Below are 22741 nucleotides of genomic sequence, written 5' to 3'. Positions count from 1 at the left end.
TCTGTTTTATAACTCAGTGCCACGGGGGTGACAGTAGCTCAGTTGGTAGAGTGTTTGTCCACTGATCCAAATCCCGCTCTTGACATAAAAAAACATTATTGGTTGAGCGGTCAGATCCACTGACCCATAGGTTGGCGGTGCGATTCTAGCTCACACAGGGGCACTTAACCCTCCTCGCCCTCAGTGTCTGTGTACACTGGTGTATGAATGTGTGTGTGAATGGGTGAGTGGTTCCTTGTTGTAAAGCGCTTTGAGCACCTTCAAAGGTGGAAAAGTGCTATAGAAAAATGTGACCATTTACTTCCTGTATCCTGTAGAGCAGGCATGTCAAACTCAGTTTGGCTCTGGGACCGGATCCAGACTTTCTGTTCTCAGGTGGGCCGGATCAATAAAAAAATGTCAACTCCAAATATTTAGCTTTGTTTTTCAGTACTATGCTTTATCATTCAGCCTACATTTGTAGCCTACCCTACATATTATAATCACGGATGACAAGGGATCTTTTCTAAGCACAACACAACACAACACATTTATTCACAAAAAAAAAAGATTTTCATGTTTGGCGGTGAATGTGTTAACAACTAGTTTATTTTAACAGTTGAGTGAATGCAGTTTTACACCTGAACCAACTCACCACACTAAACAAACTCAAGTATAAAATATTTTCGCCTTAATTGTCATACTGCTTTGAAATAAATAAAAAAAGAAATACAAAATAAAATTAAATTAAAGGTTATAGCAGTGCATGGGCAATAAGATTAGACTACATCAGATCAAACTACTAGGCTGGGCCTACTGAAGCTGAGAATATACTGCACAATATTAATTGTCTTTAATATGAAACCAGATTAATCTTATTTTTAATTATCTGTATTCATGAGTGCAAACAAATTTCATGTCATCACACTTTTTTTCTCTCTCACTGCACTCCTGCAGTCTACTTGCTGCTGCTGGCTCCTGAAACTTGGCATCTTTTTGCCTTCATTAGTGCATCGATATTAGGTGTCAAATCCTGAGTAGCAGCACATTTAACAATGTCATTCAAGTGTTTATTTGTTAACCTTGAGCGCTGCTTTGTTTTATTACTGTTCATAACGGAGAACACCTGTTCACAAAGATAAGTAGTCCCAAACATGGATAGAACCTTTGCAGCCATGGCTGTTAATTTGGGGTAACCTGGCACAAGATATTGATAAAACGTATCCAATCCCACGGACCCAAATTTATCCTTCATAGCGGAATCGCACTGCAAGTCAATAAGCTCGAGTTGAATGTCAGCTGGCATATCAGAAGGCTTCACTGTAAATGGCGAGCGAAAAAAGCCAAATTTGTTCTCAAGTTCGCTGAATATCTGAACTGAATTGATTTAAGTTCCTTTACTGGGCGTCCCTTCTCCATGAACTGTCCAATTTCCCCTCGTAGCTCAAAGAAGCGCTTGAGTACTGCACCTCTGCTTAACCACCGCACGTCAGTGTGGTATGGTAGGCCAGCATGAATGTCATTATCACTGAGAAATGTGTCAAACTGACGGTGATTTAGACCGCGCGCTCTGATGAAATTGACAGTTTTCACAACCACACTCATAACATGGTCCATTTGCAGTGTTTTGCAACATAACTCCTCCTGATGCAAAATACAGTGAAATGCCCAAAACTCTTGTCCTCCACTTGCGGTCTGTACTTTGTCACGGAATTTTGTGGCAACGCCTGCCTTTCTCCCGACCATTGATGGCGCACCGTCGGTAGCCAGGCTCAGCACGGGACCGGTCCGCTCTCACCTTGTCCGGCGCTCCAACGAGAGCGCCGAAAATGTCATCTGCTGTTGTGGTGTCATTCATGGGCACCAATTCAAGCAGCTCCTCAGGTGATGGTCATAGTTTCATCAACACCTCTAATGAATATGGCCAGTTGAGCAATATCTGTGACATCGGAGCTCTCATCTATTGCAACTGAAAATGAGATAAATGACTTGATTTTCCCTTTCAGTTGGCTGCTCAAGTCACCCGAGAGTTCTGTCACCCGATCTGCGACAGTGTTCCTCGTTAGACTAATATTGGCAAAGGCAGGTCGCTTTCCAGGGCACACGACTTCTGCAGCCTTCAGCATGCATGTTTTTACAAACTCCCCATCAGAAAATGGCTTGGATGCCTGCACCAGCTCGTTGGCAATAATGTAGCTGGCTCTTACAGCCCCATCAGCGATATCGCGGTTGCGCGTAAAAGTAGACTGCTGTTTCTTCAGACCAGCGACCAATTTGTTTATCTCGTCTTTCCTTCTTTGTCCTTTCAAGTGGTCATACTTGTCTTTATGATGAGTCTCATAGTGGCACCGAATATTAAACTCTTTGAACACTGCAACTTGCTGATTACATACCAAGCACACTGGTTTTGCATTCACTTCTGTGAATAAATACTTCTCAGTCCATTTTTCCTGGAAAACTCTGCACTCCGTGTCTACTTGTCTAACCTGTCATGTGCACTTTAAGAATCATATACAAGTGTGCAGTCCTTTACCTGCCCAGTCTCCTCTGGAAGGCAGCCCCATCCCCACTGGTGGCATGCTGTGAGAGACAAACTTTACTTTAAACACACATCTGTGGTCTGGCGCAGACGGCTTTGTGCAGCACGAGCTTTTCAAACCTTGTTGATTTCTTTGTGTCTTTCCCGACTCACTATTTCCTCAATGATTTCCCCCTCTCCTCTCACCAGTCTGAAAACAGGACACGAGCACAATGAGTACAGTGTTACAGCTACGTTCAAATGTGCTGCCAGGAAAAAGTAAGGCTGAACAATTTGGTAAAAAATATTCAGTTTTTAAAATTTTTCTGGCAAGTATTAGATTTGTGCTTTATGTTTTGATTTAAAAAATCTGTTAAAAGTTCACATTTTTAAAGTTTTTTTTTTTTTTATTCACAAAAAGAAAAAAAATGAACTGATAAACTCAAGAATCACATTTTAGTGTATGTGAAAAAATTATGATACTTCAAAAATTGCATATTACATCCATTCAAAATGTGAAAATCTTACAGCCCTATTACATGTTTTTACCAAGTGGATACAGATTTTGAGAACTAATTATGTAGAATGGCTGGACCTAGAAAATCTAAGTTGTTTCAAGGCAAAATAATCTTTGGCTTTGTTGAACAATACATCAAAATGTGACTTGTGGTGCGTTCAAAGAAACCTGGTTCGTCCAGTCTCTGGGTCCAACACGCGACGGATCACGCTCTGCCGGGCCTCGTACTCCTCTTTGGTCAAGGGTCTCTTGGTGGAGAGCCGCACCTTCTGCTCATCCGTCATTACTAGAAGAATACAAACAAGACATCACTGAGAGAACTCAGACACAACGTCACTGAGAGAACACAGACACATCACAGAGAGAACACAGACAATACATCATCACTGAGAGAACACAGACACGACATCACCGAGAGAACACAGACACGACATCACCGAGAGAACAGACACGTCATCACTGAGAGAACAGAGACACGTCATCACTGAGAACACAGACACGACATCACTGAGAGAACAGAGACACGTCATCACTGAGAACACAGACACGACATCACTGAGAAAGAACACAGACACGACATCACTGAGAGAGATCATAGACACGGCATCACTGAGATATCACAGACACGACATTGTAACCATTATAGTATTTTTAGTTGGTTGGGCTATTGTTTATGGCAATTAACGCATTAAGACCGACACAGAAGAACAGGCTGCTCAGGGAGCTTGCGCATGAATGACACACAGGACAGATTGGATTGGAATAAAGTAAAATATATTTGGCAAAAGTCAAAACATAAAGTGGCATACCATTTAATCGTACTACATTGAACAAAATTAACAATTTTAAAACAACAAAAAGAAGGGCAGTTCTTTATCAAATATTTTGACTTTGTGTGAGAGTTCAGTTCATTCCTTTTTTTAAAGTTGTGTGACTTTGTGTAAGAGTTCAGTTTATTCCTTTTTTAGGATTCAGTTCGAGAGCTAAAGAAGAGTGAGTAAAAGGCGGCTAGACCAGTAATGTCAGAGAGAGAAGCATTCTAAATCCTTTGTATGATTCCCTTATCAAACGTTTGTTGACATTGTCTTTTATTTGTTGGTTTCATGGGTTGTCTCAATGATCTAAAGCACACAGTTAAAGTGTGTGGCGTAAAATTAATTGTGTAGGCAGAAAAAGGGTACTCCAAATGTTTCGGCCATAATGAGCCAGCCTAATCATGTCCTGCACTCGCAGTTTGTGCTAATGCCCTGCGGGAGGCGATATGTCACTCCACAACAAAAGACCAACTGCTATGCAAATTCTTTTAGTCCTTCTGCCATTACTTTTAAACTTTTAAATGGAAAGTCACCCTGCCAATGTGTTTCCTGATTTGAATGTATAATGCATGTATAATGTATAACGCAAGTGGTTGTACGTGATTTTCAGTAATATAATAATAAAATTTCAGTAATGTAGCATCAGTAATAATCAGTTACATTTACTCATTAACATTTTCTTGAGTCACTTTTTGAAGAAAGTGTACTTTTCTGAGTACTTTTCTAGCAGCATACTTTCACTCCTACTTGAATAAATTTTTTTTATTGATTTTATTTATTTATTCCTTGAGTAAAAGTGTTGCTATTACTCTTCCCACTGTGAGTAATTCTACATCACAAAAGCTTTATGTTAACAATATGACATGATTTGAACATTTGTGTTTCTTGCACCGCTCCTTCAGATATGATTTAGTTTGAGTTTTTGTATCTAGCCTTTTGTTTCATTTTGTGCTTTATTTAAAGGCACAGTACATAACCTTCTGGAGGGGGCATGCCACCTGCGTGGAAATAGAAAGATAAAACCACACTTTGAAACATTCTCCATGAAGATAGGCAGGTTTTATGCCGTAATGTGAGAGATTACAGCCAAATGAACAACATTTCCATGGAAAAAGCAGAAGGAGCAGGTTAAATAAGAATCAGATTTGTGGAGATGCAAGCCTGTAACAAAGTAAAATACAGTGGCTTTAATGTTTTGTCCTTCAAATTTTGACTTCAAATAATAAATCAGATGTCATGGTCCAACAGTTACTCTTACTTACAAATACTTTTTTACTCTTACTAGAGAATGCTTCAATGGTGGTCATCTGGTTTTTGAAATCAAGACGTTTCAGCTCCCATTCAAAAGCCATCAAGTTGAAAATAGCTTCTGGATGGAAGCCGAAACATCTTGATTTCAAAAACAGTGTCCAGATGACCGCCGTTGAAAGCATCTCTACATTGAACCACCTCGGACAAATGAAGGATTACACCATCTCCACCAGAGAGCTGCAAACTGAACTGGCCTTTTGGGATGAATATAGTGATTGATTGATGAATACCATTATTTAAACTGGATTTCCCCTTCTTCACTACAAAGTACAACAAACGGGTTTAGAAGACTTAGATGAAGCACCCCAGGGACCTCCAGCACAGCTCCAGACTCAGGCCTGACTCTGACAGACCAGCCAAAGACCCAGTTCTGTCATGTGGCTACAACACAGCCAAAAGTGAACAAAAGAGGAGGCAACCATTTCAAACCTGACACAACCCAAAGCAGTTTGGATAGAACTAACTCTAATGTCGACTAATGTCGTTTGCCCGGCCACGTCTCACAATAATCTAACGTGCATGACACGACCAGTCAAAAGTTTGGACACAACCTCATTCAGTTTTTTTTTCGTGTTTACTACTTTCTGCATTTTAGATACATACTGGAGACATCAAGTATATGAAACAAGATATATGGAATTCCATCCATCCATCCATTTTCTTCCGCTTATCCGGGGCCGGGTCGCGGGGGCAGCAGTCTAAGCAGGGACTCCCAGACTTCCCTCACCCCGGACACGTCCTCCAGCTCCTCCGGTGGGACCCCAAGGCGTTCCCAGGCCAGCCGAGAGACATAGTCCCTCCAGCGTGTCCTGGGTCTTCCCCGGGGCCTCCTCCCGGTGGGACATGCCCAGAACACCTCCCTAGGGAGGCGTCCAGGAGGCATCCTGAGCAGATGCCCGAGCCACCTCAGCTGGTTCCTCTCAACGTGTAGGAGCAGCGGCTCTACTCCGAGCTCCTCCCGTGTGACCGAGCTCCTCACCCTATCCCTAAGGGTGCGCCCGGCCACTCTGCGGAGGAAGCCCATTTCAGCCGCTTGTATCCGCGATCTTGTCCTTTCAGTCATTACCCAAAGCTCATGACCATAGGTGAGGGTAGGAACGTAGATTGACCGGTAAATCGAGAGCTTCGCCTTCCGGCTCAGCTCCTTCTTTACCACAACGGACCGATACAGCGACCGCATCACTGCAGACGCTGCACCGATCCGCCTGTCAATCTCACGCTCCATCCTTCCCTCACTCGTGAACAAGACCCCAAGATACTTGAACTCCTCCACTTGGGGCAGAGACTCACCACCCACCCGGAGAGAGCAAACCACCTTTTTCCGGTCGAGAACCATGGCCTCGGATTTGGAGGAGCTGATTCTCATCCCAGCCGCTTCACACTCGGCTGCAAACCGCCCCAGTGCCTGCTGCAGGTCCTGGCTCGAAGAAGCCATCAGGACAACATCATCTGCAAACAGCAGAGATGAAATCCTGTGGTTCCCAAACCAGGCCCCCTCCGGCCCCTGACTGCGCCTAGAAATTCTGTCCATAAATATAATGAACAGAACCGGTGACAAAGGGCAGCCCTGGCGGAGTCCAACATGCACTGGGAACAGGTCTGACTTACTGCCGGCAATGCGAACACAGCTCCTGCTCCGGTCATACAGGGACCGGACAGCCCTTAGCAAAGAACCCCGGACCCCATACTCCCAGAGCACCCCCCAAAGGACACCACGAGGGACACGGTCGAATGCCTTCTCCAGATCCACAAAACACATGTGGACTGGTTGGGCATACTCCCATGAGCCCTCGAGGACCCGATGGAGAGTATAGAGCTGGTCCAGTGTTCCACGACCAGGACGAAAACCACACTGCTCCTCCTGAATCCGAGGTTCGACTATCGGTCGGATTCTCCTCTCCAGCACCCTGGAATAGACCTTACCGGGAAGGCTGAGGAGTGTGATTCCCCTGTAATTGGAACACACCCTCCGGTCCCCCTTTTTATACAGAGGGACCACCACCCCGGTCTGCCATTCCACAGGTACTGTCCCCGACCGCCACGCGATGTTGCAGAGACGTGTCAGCCAAGACAGTCCCACAACATCCAGAGACTTGAGGTACTCAGGACGGATCTCATTCACCCCCGGAGCCTTGCCACCGAGGAGCTTGCCAACCACCTCAGTGACTTCAGCCAGGGTGATGGACGAGTCCGCCTCTGGGTCCCCAGTTTCTGCTTCCTCCTCGGAAGACGTGACAGTGGGATTGAGGAGATCCTCAAAGTATTCCTTCCACCGCCCGACAACATCCCCAGTCGAGGTCAGCAGCTCTCCACCCGCACTGTAAACAGTGTTGGTGAAGCACTGCTTTCCCCTCCTGAGGCGTCGGACGGTTTGCCAGAATCTCTTTGAGGCCGTCCGATAGTCCTCCTCCATGGCCTCCCCGAACTCCTCCCAACCCCGAGTTTTTGCCTCTGTGACTGCCCGAGCCGCGGCACGCTTGGCCTGCCGGTACTCATCAGCTGCCTCAGGAGTCCCACGAGCCAACAAGGCTCGATAGGACTCCTTCTTCAGCTTGACGGCATCCCTTACTTCCGGTGTCCACCACCGGGTTCGGGGATTGCCGCCGCGACAAGCACCACAGACCTTACGACCACAGCTACGAGCAGCCGCATCAACAATAGAGGTGGAGAACATGGCCCACTCGGAGTCCATGTCTCCAACCTCCCCCGGGATCAGGGAGAAGCTCTCCCGGAGGTGGGAGTTGAAGACCCCCCTGACAGAGGGCTCCGCCAGACGTTCCCAGCAGACCCTCACAATACGCTTGGGCCTGCCAGGTCTGTCCGGCTTCCTCCTCCGCCAGCGGATCCAACTCACCACCAGGTGGTGATCAGTTGACAGCTCAGCCCCTCTCTTCACCCGAGTGTCCAAGACACGCGGTCGGAGGTCAGATGACACGACAACAAAGTCGATCATCGACCTCCGACCTAGAGTGTCCTGGTGCCATGTGCACCGATGGACACCCTTGTGCTTGAACATGGTGTTTGTTATGGACAAGCTGTGACTAGCACAGAAGTCCAATAACAAAACACCGCTCGGGTTCAGATCGGGGAGGCCGTTCCTCCCAATCACGCCCCTCCAAGTGTCACTGTCGTTACCCACATGGGCGTTGAAGTCCCCCAGGAGAACAACGGAGTCCCCGGTTGGTGCACTGTCTAGTACCCCTCCCAGGGACTCCAAGAAGGCCGGGTACTCTGCACTGCTGTTTGGCCCGTAGGCCGACACAACAGTGAGAGACCTCTCCCCGACCCGAAAGCGCAGGGACGTGACCCTCTCGTTCACCGGAGTGAACCCCAACACGCAGCGGCTGAGCTGTGGGGCAATGAGCAAGCCCACACCAGCTCGCCGCCGCTCCCCGCGGGCAACGCCAGAGAAATGGAGAGTCCAACCCCTCTCAAGAAGATGGGTTCCAGAGCCCAAGCTGTGCGTGGAGGTGAGGCCGACTATATCTAGCCGGTAACGCTCAACCTCCCGCACAAGCTCAGGCTCCTTCCCCCCCAGCGAGGTGACATTCCATGTCCCTAGAGCTAGTCTCCATGTCCGGAGATCCGGTCGTCGAGGTCCCCGCCTTCGACTGCTACCCGGATCTCTCCGCACCCGCCCCTCATGGCTCCTCCCGCAGGTGGTGGGTCCACGGGAGGACGGCCCCACGTCGTTTCTTCGGGCTGGGCTCGACCGGGCCCCGTGGGGAAAGGCCCGGCCACCAGGCGCTCGCTGCCGAGCACCCACCCCAGGCCTGGCTCCAGGGTGGGGCCCCGGTAACGCCAGTCCGGGCGACGTAACTGGCCTTGATCTTTTACTTTCCATGATGGGCTTCTGAACCGCTCTTAGTCAGACCCGTCTCCCAGGACCTGTTTGCCATGGGTGACCCTACCAGGGGCATGAAGCCCCCGACAACATAGCTCCCAGGATCATTCGGGTGCTCAAACCCCTCCACCATGTTAAGGTGGCGGTTCGGGGAGGGGATATATATGGAATTACGTAGCAAAAAAAAAAAACCCAAAAAAACATGACTCTCTCAATGAGCTTCATGATGAAGTCTCCTGAAATAGGTTTCACTTCACTGGTGTAACTTTTCAGGGTTCATTAGTGAAAATGCTGAGCAGTGTTCAAAACAAAGGGTGTACATTTTTAAAAATCAATTTATTTTGAGTTTTTTTTTTTTTTTTTTTAGCTAAACTCCATATGTGTTCATCTATAGTTTTTGTAACAGTTGAATGTTATTGTTCACTTATTTGACCAGTAGATGGCACTGGTGTGTTTGTAATAAAATTGACTTGACTCATTTTCTGTAATTACATTTCACATTTAATTTCCCATTATTTATTTATCATTTATAAGACCATAAAGATATTTCAGTCTGAACAATATTGTAAATGTTTAGTTTATCATAAGTCTAGTTTAAGGTTGTTAAAACTACTTCCTGTCTCCTGGTTCAGCCTTTTAATAATGGACAGTCAGACCATGGTTCTTTTAAAATAACTAGATAGGGTATAGCTATCTTAGAGCCGTCTCAAGTTGGATTAGTGGCCACTCATTGGTACTACAACGAAAAAAATCCCCCCTGCCCAGAAATTTTTTTTCTCATAGAGAGCAATATAATCACAAACTGTTTGTGTTCAGCTGACAGGGCACCTACAACTATCACAAAGTTTGAATTTGGTGGCGATTTTTTACCAATTTTTTTCTCAGCTCAAAATTTGTCTGTTGTCTTTAGCTTCGGCTATGCTCTATGTCCACTCTAGCTAAACCCAAGCTCTGATTGCTTAGAGCAGTCATGTAGTACGACATGAACAAGCATGGGAGCGATATTAATGAGCCCGACTGTCGTGAAAGAGCCACAGGTTTAGAAAATGGTTCAGAAGCTCCTGTAAGCATAAAACATTATAATTTATATTTAAAGAAGCAATTAAGAATCTAAAAATTCAGTTAACTGGTTTGTTTACTAGCAGGCAAAAGTAGTATGTATATTTTCCATGTGTTCATGTGCAATTTTGTGTGTATATGTAATATGAGCCAGAGCTTATGTTATATTTTATGTGTTTGCTAATTCTACGGTGTGAACTGTGATGACGAAGTAAGACCACAGTAAACATCAGTAAAGAACTCTCGTGTCTCTCATGTTTGTGGACAAGCTGGCGTAGTAGAATACTACACTGCCTGAGATGAAACGAGACGGTCAGTACCAAAGCTACTAACACGATGCTATATGCAAGGGAAGTACTAAGTGCTCCAATAAAGCATCGTTAAAAGCCAAGATAAAATTATCAAGTGAAAGTTAAAAAAAAAAAAAGCACTAAAGTTTGTGTCTTGGAAGTAGCACAAGCACTTGTAAACTGTGTCTAACCCTAAAATAATAATCCAAAAGACCAAACAAGTAATTGCATAACCTGCTTAAGAAAGATTCAAGCTGCTAATTAAAGTTAAAATAGCAAATGAAGATAAAGGTACAGCACACTAAAGTAGATAGTGCAGACGGAGAAGCAGCTCCTCAGCTCTCCACATCAGCAGATAGAACACATCCAGTAGATGTTTGTAAAAGCCAGTGAGTACGCTGAAAATGCTGAAAAGAGAAGATCTCTATATGAGGCTAAACTAAGTGATCAAACCAAAGATTCTGAACGTCTGTACAAGAAATGGAAATACCATATAAACTGTTTTAAGAGATTTATGAAAAGTAAAGACACTAAGCTAATCACTGAAGCTGTGAGTGTAATAGATACATTTCAGACATACATTTGCAAAACATGATGAAATAAGAAGAAAATGTGATGTGTGCTGGGCTATTAGTCAAGCTGCTATGGCTAAGGAGCAGTGTCTTCTCGAACAAGATGGCAATCCAGAAGACATTCCCTGGTTGGACTCAAAGTCAGTGTTCGATAGTTCAAGCAGTGTCTCTTTAAGGATTACCTGCAAGTCCAAGGCCACCTCCAATATGTCTAAGCGGTCATCTATAGGGACAAGACAAGAAGCTGCAGCTGATGTAGGAGCCTCAGAAGAAGTAATTAAAATTATGAAAAGAAAACATCAATGAGATGGTGCGTTCACACCAGGGCATCAAGAACGTGATGGGCACCTCTAGTTGGACACCTTTGCATTTGAGGGGGGACACCTCTAAAAAGCGTCTTGGACGCTCTGGACACCAGAGCATCCATTGCAATCTGCGAGTGCATTTGGATGTTTTGTTTTCCCTATATCTTTGTGAATGATACAGCCCAGGTTGAGAGAGTGGCTTCAGTGCATTTATTACATAAAACCCATCAGCGGAGGCTATCAGCGGAGGCTATCAGCGGAGGCTATCAGCGGAGGCTATCAGCGGAGGCTATCAGCGGAGGCTATCAGCGGAGGCTATCAGCGGAGGCTATCAGCGGAGGCTATCAGCTCGGCGTCGTGTCTGGATCCATGACTAGCCTTTATGCTAGCTGGTTCGCCCAGTTTAATTAAGTTACTTAGAGAACTTGAAGTAGCAAAGAAAATAGCACCGTTTCTAACAGAAAGCACAACAATAAAAGCAAAGTTGGAGCAAAAGAGAACTAAGTGGAACTATTAAAGGAGATGCAAAAGCATAATACGGCACAAGCAAGGCTAAACGTTTATGCTCAAAGTATCAATGGTAAGAATGAAGACAATCCTCTTGTTTTCTCCAAAAGGAAAAGGAAGATTAATCCCTCCTACCACCAAGTTTTCCAAATGTGCATTCTAAACCATTCTTTTCCTCCAAAGCCAGAGCTCCTACAAGCCACCAAGCTCTTCTTCAAGCATCTGTGGCTCAATCAGCTGTAGTAGTAGCCTCCATTGACCTGGTGAAAACACTTGCTGAAGTTATAACTGCTAAGAGAATCCCTGTCCCAGAACCTGCAGACTTCACAGGTGATCCACTGCAGTATAATGATTGGAAGCTGGCCTTTTAGACTTTAGTTGACAGTAAAAACCTGCCAATACAAGAAGAGCTCTTCTTTTTTTGTAAGTTCTCCCACTTAGAAATCATGGAGAGGTATGAAATTTTCATCTCAGGTGCATGTCCACTGTGAGAGACATAATCTAAAAAAAAATCTGGAAACCACATTGTATGATTTTTTTTTTTATTATTATTATTTATTAGTATGTTACTGCTGCAAATAAGTATTTGAACACCTGAGAAAATCAATTTTAATATTTGGTACAGTAGCCTTTGTTTGCAATTACAGAGGTCAAACGTTTCCTATAGTTTTTCACCAGATTTGCACTGATTGCAAGAGGGATTTTGGCCACTTCTCCGCACAGATCTTTCTGGGCTGTCACTGTCCCTCCAAAGATTTTCTATTGGGTTTAGGTCTGGAGACTGGCTAGGCCACTCTAGAACCTTGATATGCTTCTTACAGAGCCACTCCTTGGTTATCCTGGCTGTGGACTTCAGGTCATTGTCATGTTGGAAGACCCAACCATGACCCATCTTCAATGCTCTAACTAAGGGAAGGAGGTTGTTCCCCAAAATCTCGCAATACATGGCCCCGGTCATCACTGAGACCCCACGAGGTGAGATCTTGCATGGAGCCCCAGTCCGAGGGAGATTGACAGTCATGTTTAGCTTCTTCCATTTTCTAATAATTGCTCCAACAGTGGATCTTTTTTCACCAAGCTGCTTGGCAATTGCCCCATAGCCCTTTCCAGCCTTGTGGAGATCTACAATTTTGTTTCTTGTGCATTTTGACAGTTCTTTGGTCTTGGCCATGTTAGCAGTTGGAGTCTTACTGATTGTACTGGGTGGACAGGTGTTTTTATACAGCTAACAACCTCAAACAGGTGCTTCTAATTTAGGATAATAAGTGGAGTGGTGGTGGACTTTTTAACAGGTCTTTGAGGGTCAGAATTCTAGCTGATAGGCAGGTGTTCAAATACTTATTTGCAGCTGTAACATACAAATAAATTATAAAAAAAAAAAAAAAAAAAAAAAAAAATAATACAATGTGATTTCCAGAATTTTTTTGTGGGAGAACTTGCAAAATCACAGGGTGTTCAAATACTTATTTGCCTCACTGTATCTTGCAGCCTGTGAAATACTTGAAGATAGATTTGGAAATCCTTTTATAATAGGCAAGTCCTATTGTGACAAGATACAGCCAAAGATCACAACCAAGGACAGCAAAGACCTATGAGAGGTTGTATACTTCCTGAGCAGTGTTGAGTCAGCAATGCCCTACGTACAAGGCTTACAAAAATTCAATGACTGTGTTGAAAAAATAAGAATAGCAGCAAAGCCGCACTCTGGAATGGAACAGTGACAGTTTCAAGATGAATACAAAATGTTCCCTGATTTCAGCCATTTGTCAAATTCCTGAACAAACAAGCATGAATTCCCTGCAATTATATCCTATCACCTCATTGCAAGCAATAAAGCCAACTGACCAAGACCACAAGCATTTCATGAAAAACAAGTCACAAAGAAGCCATGTTCTTAAAGCCAAAACACTGACCACAAGAACTAATAAAAAGACTAGTATGGCATGGCTCTTTCGTAAGACACTTAGTCACACACTTCACAAATGTTGAAAATTAATGGAGGAACAGTTGATGATAGAGTAAAATTTGTTTAGTCTGAGAAACTGTTCTGTGGGTGTCTTAAGTCCAAGAACTGTTCTCCCAGAAATGTCTCTGACAAATGCCAAAAGCCATACCCAACATGTCTACAAACAGAGAAAAGAGACAAAGAACAAAACCCAAAGACCAAGAATTTCCAAAGACTAACTGTGGGGAAGCTGGCCCGAGTGATCAAAATAGGAGGCAGACTCAAAAGAAGTCCCATTAGACAATATTTATTGTCCGTGTAGTGGTACTCCGTGAACCCAAAAATAATACATATTTACAAAAATTGACAGTGCTCAACGAAAACTAAGCAAGTCGTCAGAGTCACGGGACAGGAAGTCTTGAATCGAGACATTTTAAATGGAGGCACTACAAAACTAAATTTAACAGTCTTTCCCAATTAGACAGGCTACCGCAAAACGTCAAAAGCTCCTCTTGTATCAAGAACATTTTCTTCAATGACAGTACCTTCTCAAAAAAAAAAAAAAAAAAAAAAGTCCAGTTCCAAATCGTGCCCAGTCTCTCCAGCAGACCATCACTGGCCTGTTGAACCCTGAGCTGGCGAACCTCTACCCACAGTGGGTTTCCGGAACCTTTTCTGAAGAACTTCACCGTTCTCCAAACACCATCTGATTGCCTGCTCCAGCTGCACACAGCTACAGTTGGGCATCAACCAGACTACAGCTCCAGACAGCAGCTCCTGGCAGCCACAGACGTTGCACACACTGCAGTCATCCGCCACAATGTGCCACACTACAACATCCTGAAAGCCCCAAGCAGCGCCGTCCGGTGGTGGACCTCCGCACGAGACACCATCCTCACTTCAGGGGCGTTCTCTGCAGTCTCCACACACGCTTGCTGCACTTCACAAATCCTCTGTTGCCTCTTAAGTTGTTGTAGACTTCTCCATTGTCCCAAGCTTTTCACCTGTGGTTCTCTGACTGGACTCTGCTTGTCGTCAGGTACCCCAGTTTCTCCATCAGCCTCAGCACAAGTCTTCTTCGGGTTCTGTCTTGTGGACTTCATCTTCACTGCCTCCTAATGGTCTGGATCCCACCGCTGCCACCAAATGTGGGGAAGCTGGCCCGAGTGATCAAAACAGGAGGCAGACTCAAAAGAAGTCCCATTAGACAATATTTATTGTCCGTGTAGTGGTACTCCGTGAACCCTAAAATAATACATATTTACAAAAATTGACAGTGCTCAACGAAAACTAAGCAACAAAAACTTAAACAACTAAGAAAAAAGGCCACGAGTACCCTGGCTACACTGATGTCCCCCATCTCTCTAATTACCCTGGCTAAAATACTCTCGTGTACCAGAAGCTCCTTCCCCAGTAGACTCCATCACTTCTCCAGGGGCTGCGGGTGTAACATGAGCAATATTTTCCGTATAAAACCATCTCTTGGGGCCCAAGTCCCTTTACTAAAAGTGTTTAACAAAATAAACTATAAACACTTATATCATTGAAACAAAATACACAAGACATTAACGCAAAGAAAGAAACAAACTTAAACCAGTTTTTCCCCTCCACATGGTCCGGCCCACGACCCCTCTCAAGTCTATAAAATGGCTGACATAGGGCACGCCCCCTCTTTGTTTGGACCATGTGGACATGCAGGTAAGTGGATTACTGTATTGAACTGAATAACTAAAAAAAAATATTTTAACTAACTAGTGTGTGGTGATTTAACTGATTGAAAACAAAACAAACCCGGGATATTTCTTTTTAGTTTAGCATTGAAAAGTTATTGAAAATGAACAGACATGTGCACAAACCAAATTATAATACTATTAAAAGGGACAAAGGCCCACTTTGTCACACTAACAAACAGACTGTAAATGTGTCTGAACAACAAGAATCCAAGTAAGCCACGTCAAACAGAGTTGTGCAACAGAAAGCAAAAGGTTGTACCTTCTTGGTTATTCTATATATCCACTTTAGACAACCCAGAGAAAGAGAAGCTGGTGTGTGCATTGCTTGACACTCAAAGCTACACTAATTTCATCCTAAATACAGCTGCGTCACTTAGCACCATATCTGTGCCAGCCAAGCTCAAGATTTCTACAATAACATCCAAAACAAAGATTGTGCCCAGCCACAAGTTAAAAGATCTACAAGTAAGAGGCATGATGTCTGAAACAAGAATCAAGTTGGCAATAACACATACCAGAGACTATATTCCAGCCAACAGGTCCCACATTCTGACAAACAAGATTGCAGAGAACTGGTCCCATCTAAAACATTTATCAAAGGAAATGGTTCCCAAACTTGATTGTGAGGTTGAACCACTCATAGGATATAACTGTCTTCAAGCTCTCTAGAATTGGTTAGTGGTGAAAGAGACCGACCATTTGCACAAAGGTCTGGAGTGCGTCATTGTGTCTGTCTAATCCCTCACTCATCCAGGTCTGATCCATAGTAAAAGTCCAAAGTAAAATCTGTCAACTGGACAAAAGGTTGTAGGGGTGAAAACGTTTCGCTGCTCATCTAAGCCACTCTTTGGTTCTGGTCAGATTGCTGATGAACACTGCATTATATCTATCTGAAGACAAGAGCTAACTATACTGAAACTGTAAATAGCTTTTGTTTACATTGTCTGTATGCCGGTTAAGTCTATTAAGTTACACAAAGTGGGCACTGTGTCTAAGACATACTTTGCATTTTCATGCAACTCTTGATGTTTTCACCCTTATTGGCATCCTGGCTAGCTCTATTGTTCTCTTTGTTTCCTCTGTTTGATTTGGGTCTGAGGAAGGAGTCTAACGCCCCCGTTCCTATTCAAGGAAGGATTGTCTTTCCTGACAAAAATAGCTTCTTTAACTCCTCTCTCAAACCATTTATTTTCTCTAGCCAAGATCTGTACCTCACTATCTTCAAAGGAGTGGTTCGTGGGTTTGAGATAGAGATGTATGGTGGACTGGGGTCCAGAGGAGCTCTCGTTAAGGTGTTGGTACATTCTCTTATGGAGTGGCTGTTTAGTTTCTCTAATGTAACACTCACTGCACTTTTGACAACACTGAATGGAGTAGACCAAATTACCTTGTGGCTCGGGGTTTTGTCTGAAATGTTTGTAGGTTTGAAATAGGCTGGAATATAATCCAGTCAAGAAATTATGTCCACAAAAGAAGTTAGATCCTCCATGTCCATGTCTGTTGCAGAAAAGTGAAATCTGCTCCGTCACTTTTTGCATTTCTTTTGTCGATTTCAAGCATAATAAACTTCTGACAGCGCCTCAGTGCAAAACAAACTTGTTAGCTTGTGATTGACACCAAAGTTGGCCAATAAGGTGGGGGTTGTGGGTTACTGGAGCCCCGGACATAGTTACATTACACACGTTAAGTGATGTTTTCCTCTTACAGCCAATGCAGCAGAACACAACGATGCATGACATGCAATGGTTTCCCGTAAACAGACGGAGTTTGCTGTGCGCGTAAAAGGAGGAGCAAAAGATCCGTGCGTAAAATTACGCACGCGTAATTGCATAATTTTATGCGCTGTTTTGCAGCAGTTTTGCGTTTTAAACATGACAAAACGGACAAAACAAAGGAAGTACGTGACCGAGGACACTTTGGATGTTTGTACAAGTTAAACTAGAGGCATCTCGGACCTGGAGCGGTTCATGGAACCGAGTGAAGATCTCATGATGAGATTCAGGAGTGGAGGACCTTATGTTTTGATGGATTGGATGCTGGTCCTGATCGGCAAGCATGGTTTATTCTGCTATTGACTTAACTTTGGCAAAGTGTCTTGCCTAAGGACACAATGACAGAAGTTGGTCTGAGCGTGACTCGATCCTCCAACCTTCAGGCTGGGGGACCAAAGCTCTAACCACTGAGCCACTGTCGCATAATGACTGTCACTGTACAATCATGTACAGTGTGTTTTTAGTTTCCAGTGTGTGTTTGTTTACATTTTGAAGTGTGTGTGTTTGTTTACTGTTTGCAGTGTGTGGTTTGTAAATATATATTTATTTTGACTCATACCACTTGTTTTGACTATATTTTATATTGTGTTTTGATATGATATATAAAGGTACAGTAATAGAGCAGCTGGGTGTGCAGATACAGATTCCTCTTAGTGTGAGCTTTCAGTAGAGCATTCAAAAGTTATTGCATTTCTTCCAAATGTACCCCAAATGTCTCCATTTGGATCGGTTTGGAGAGGCCTGGACTTAGTAATGATAAAAATGAGTGTAAAACTATCTTTTTTTTTTATAGGTATTGACCTCAAATTTGAAATGTAAGTAGTCAACAAGATTTTCAGTTGAGATATAGTGTATTTTTGTGGACTTCCGGTGAGGCAGTGCCATGTAAAGTCGTGTCTCGTCGAGCTCCACACAGGGACATTCTCTTTTAACAAATATTTCGCTTTGAAAATAGCGCAACGGGGCTCTGCTTGTTAATCTGGAGTTGTGGTAATATTGGGACACAGCCAAGATGCCAAAAAAACATGCTAATAAAGTGGAACATGTGGATGAGGGAACCTCGAGCTAATGCTAATGCTAGCATACCTGGCCCAGCCTGCCCGGACGAGGACGCAGCGGTCGGCGGTCGCGCCGGCGACCAACAAGTTCTTAATGCAATAACCGCACTTAAACAAGAGTTGTTTGACAAAATTGATGAGAAAGCAACTGAGACACAAGTGGAACTACGCAACGCAATTGGGAAAATTAATACGAGGCTGGATACCATTGAGAGCCGCACGACTGACTTGGAAGCGGGAGTCAGTGACCATTCAGACGCTATCACTGCCTTGGAGTCTGATGTGTCAACTATGAAGAAAGAGCTAGGTGCACTGAAGGCCAAATGTGAGGACTTAGAGGCACAATCACGACGCTGCAATGTCTGCGTCACCGGGGTGAAAGAGGGACGAGAGGACGGTAAACACCCTTCCCAGTATATAGCTAGCATGCTGAAAGAATCACTTGGTTTAGACAAGTTGCCGTGTTTGGACAGAGCGCACAGGACTTCCCGTACTAGACCGACACATGACGTACCGCCACGAGCATTTGTAGTGAAATGCCACTATTTCACTGAAAAAGAAATGCTCATGAAGAAGGCTGCCACAGCTGGCTTGATAACGACCCCAGATGGAGACCGCATCCGTGTACTACACGACTTCACCCAGGCCGTGAGCAAACAGCGCGCAGCATTTACGGAGGTGAGGAATCTGCTTCGCGGCTGTGAGGGGGTTCGCTACGGGCTGACGTACCCGGCCACGCTGAGGATCACGACATCGGATGGACGTGAGAGTAGATTCAAAGACCCCAAGACTGCCAAGGAGTTTGTTCTGAAGGAAATAAAGAGTGCATGACTGTGGCGAGACTACATTTCTTGCAGCATTTAAGACCAGTGTTCCAGTGCACCCTATCTTTTCTCCTCGCAGCTAGATATCGCGGTCTGACCAGGTAATATTTTATTGTTCATCTCTGCGCCTTCTAGCTGTGGAAACAATGCTACTCTTACCTTTAGTAGCCCAGCTGAATATCTCCTTAATTTTCTTAGTTTTTTGTAATTGTTGCTTGGTCTTAAGTCAAATGACTAAGTGAAGTTTTGTTGTTGCTACAATTATAAATACCATTTTATGTATATATATATGTGTGTATATATATGTGTGTGTATATATATATATATATATATAATATGTATCCTTAAAAGTAACCTACATAGGTTCCTGTGTGGGATGACATGGTAAGCATTTTAGATGGAGTGTGAGGTGAGCTTTAGAAACCAGAAGTTTGACGGTCTCCTTAAGAGACTAGTTTTGATTTACTATTGTTCATTTTGTTTTCCTGGGGTGTGGTTTTCCCCCATTGTGCATTATTGGACAGCAGGCTCAGGTCCTTTTTCTTTTTGTGTCACTTTTCTCTTTATTTTATTTATTTTTTCTTCTCTACCCACTACTTTAAGTATTTCAACATTGAACCGTTGTTATGTCATCAACCTATAAGGCCTTAACCCCTACCACAATGGTTTGCTGGAATGTTCGCGGGCTCAATCACCCTATCAAACGTAACAAAATTTTTTCACACTTGCATAAACTACATAGCCGCATTGTTTACCTACAAGAGACAAATCTGCTAAACAAAGACTATTCAAGACTCCTCAGAGGGGGGTTCACGCAGTGTTTTCACTCAGATTTTAACAGTAAGAGTAGAGGAGTGGCCATTTTAATACACAGGGATGTGCAATATGTGGAAACTAAAACCTTAAAGGACAAAAATGGCCGCTATGTCATCACTCAAGGCAAATTATTTAATAGGTCCGTTATTCTGGCTAACTGGGACAATGCCAATTTTTTCACAAGTCTCTTCTCCCTCCTACCAGACCTCGACTCACATGATCTAATATTGGCTGGAGACCTGAACTGCACCTTGAACCCAGCCCTGGACCGTTCTAGCCCTAAAGTTATGATACAAAGCAAATCAGCCCAATGTATTAATAATTTTCTTGAAGTCTATGGTGTGTTGGACCCGTGGCGGTTGAAACACCCAACATCCAAACAATTCTCTTTCTTTTCTCCGGTGCACCAAAGCTATTCAAGAATTGATTATTTTTTAATTGACCAAAAACTATTACCCTTAGTTACCCACATAGACTATGACAGCATTGTAATATCTGATCATGCACCAGTGATTTTAAAACTGACCTTTCCAGAGAATGTGGCCTCACCCTTTTCCTGGAGGTTAAACTCCAGATTATTATCTGATCAAAAGTTTGTTGAATTCATTAACACACAAATAGATTTTTTCATGGATCTTAATGAATCTCCTGAGATAAGTTTTTCTACACTCTGGGAAACCTTAAAAGCTTATTTAAGGGGGCAGGTGATCTCTTTTGTTGCAGGGGAAAATCTGAAACAAACAAAACGAGCTTCAGTGATAACTGACCGTATCAAAGAAATAGATCGATTACACTCAGCTTCGCCCTCTGATGACTTGTACAAGGAGAGAATCTTGCTCCAAGCTGAATTTGATGAGGCCACCAATGCCAAGGCCATAGACCTTCACCTGCGGTCCTGCCAAACATACTATGAACATGGTGACCGGGCTAGCAAATTGCTGTCACATCAATTAAAACAATCAGCAGCTACTGGTTTTGTGGCTGCAGTCAAGGATGAGCATGGGCATGTTCTTACGGACCAGAAGGACATTAATAAAGAATTCAACTCATTCTATGAGAAATTATACACCTCCGAAGCCAGTGATGCAACCCAGGTAGAGAACTTCTTCAGTGACCTGACACTTCCCATTTTAGAGGACTCAGATAAAATGATTTTGGAGTCAGACATGTCTCTGACTGAAATAGATAATGCCATCAGGAAGATGAAACCTGGCAAAGCACCTGGCCCAGATGGGTATCCGATAGAATTCTTTAAAACATTCTCTTTTAAACTGGTCCCACTACTGTTGAAAGTTTTTAGGGAAACTTTAGACAATAAAGCGTTGCCCGCAACAATGACCCAAGCTACAATTTCACTGTTGTTGAAAAAATCAAAAGATCCACTCCTTTGTGAATCATATCGTCCTATTAGCCTCCTCAACTGTGATTATAAGATCCTGGCAAAAGTATTGACAGGACGACTTGAAACTGTCTGTGATAGAAATTTAAGTATAGTCATGTTGTGTATTTAAAAAGCATTTAATCTGTGTCAGTCTGCCAGACCCAGACGAGACATTAACATGTGTGAAGCTCTGTCTCCATCCCACAAGAAACTCGCTGTTGTTCTACCTGTCTAAGTGTAAAAGTTCATTATCATATGGGTGTGAAACAAAGTCACTCTGCTTTGAAATGTATGTAGCATTGTCATTCTGGTATAAAATAGTCAGAGCTCAGATGCTCGGGGAGGTGGCTGGTGGGTGGGTGGTTGGTTGGGTGGTTGAGACTTGGACTTAGGGGAGAGGGGAACTGGGGGAGAGGCCAGGAGGCTACCAGTCGGTGGCCAGGGCAGGCCTGGGCCCTGTCCTGTCTGTATCTGCTGCAACAAACAATAAACCTTTTTTCCTGTATTGCAAAACTCACCGAGCTTTGTAAATGGATTACTTTTCATCTAGAACTGTAATTTTTCCACAACAGTAATGGTGTCAGAAGTGGGATCCACGAGTGGTCGTCCAGAACACAGTGAAGATGGGATTTTGTCTTCCTTTTGGTTTCTGTCCTGATGCACGGATCTTTCGAACAGGAACATGGACGGACATTGGTTTCTGTCCTGGATCACCACCGCTGGATTTGAACAAGGTTTATTTGGTGAACTTTCCCAATACAGACTTCTTTCCATTTGTATCTTCATCTACAAAGACTGGTAAATCAAAGGAGAATGTATTTTGGAAATGCAAAATGCTTAACTAAACATACCCAACGGGCATAGTTCTGATCCTATGCCATTTTTGATTCATCTCACAACTTTTCAGTCTTTTTGGCTCCAAAATCTCATGTGTGTACCACCATGTTGCCCTAACAACGTGCTGCTAATACAATCCAAGCAACAATGGCTCTCCACCACTCCTGATTTCCTCACTTTTGGGACTACTGGAAGTTACGAGTGCTAAAACATCTAAAATGGGGAGCAAAACTTCAAGGGAGTATTCCCCTCCAGGACGCCCCATCGTTGATTTTATTAGAAGAAAACATGGAGATAAGAAGTCTTCAGAACTTGGTGCATTCAGTTTAAAAAATGTTCATGCATTGGAAAACAAATTATGTGAAATTGAAGTCGAAATGAGAGAAAAAATAACATTTTTGATAAAAAAATTAGAAAACATCGAAAATTACAAGGAATGTTTAAAAATGTGGAAAGACGAAGCTGAAGTCAAAATCAGAAAAACTATGCACAAGCCTCTTCTCTTTGAAGATGCAACTGAAATGTGTGAGCTGAAATTGCCCCACTCGCAGAACTCTTTGTCTCAACAGTTGACTGTACTGAAGTTTGATCCAGATCTGAACAACCCCCATCCAACCTGTCTCTCTGATCCTTCACCAAATAACTCTACAACGCAGGA

At 43.6% G+C, this 22741-nt stretch overlaps 1 protein-coding gene across 1 annotated transcript in view; it reads right to left on the bottom strand.

The window, feature by feature from the left end:
- The window catches only part of arl6ip4 (ADP-ribosylation factor-like 6 interacting protein 4), a 43072-nt gene that overhangs the window by 2425 nt on the left and 17906 nt on the right, over positions 1-22741 (bottom strand). Inside the window, exons 3-5 of the mRNA XM_033972864.2 lie at positions 3183-3300; positions 2639-2708; positions 2513-2559 (exon numbers count right to left, since the gene is read on the bottom strand). Of these exons, the coding sequence (XP_033828755.1) occupies positions 2513-2559; positions 2639-2708; positions 3183-3300 (235 nt within the window). The remainder of the gene's footprint in view (positions 1-2512; positions 2560-2638; positions 2709-3182; positions 3301-22741) is intronic.

This window comes from Periophthalmus magnuspinnatus, chromosome 9, assembly GCF_009829125.3.
Source record: "Periophthalmus magnuspinnatus isolate fPerMag1 chromosome 9, fPerMag1.2.pri, whole genome shotgun sequence".
NCBI classification, from domain to species: domain Eukaryota; kingdom Metazoa; phylum Chordata; class Actinopteri; order Gobiiformes; family Gobiidae; genus Periophthalmus; species Periophthalmus magnuspinnatus.
Note: the sequence above shows the minus strand (reverse complement) of the source record. Positions and strands in the feature narration are given on the sequence as shown.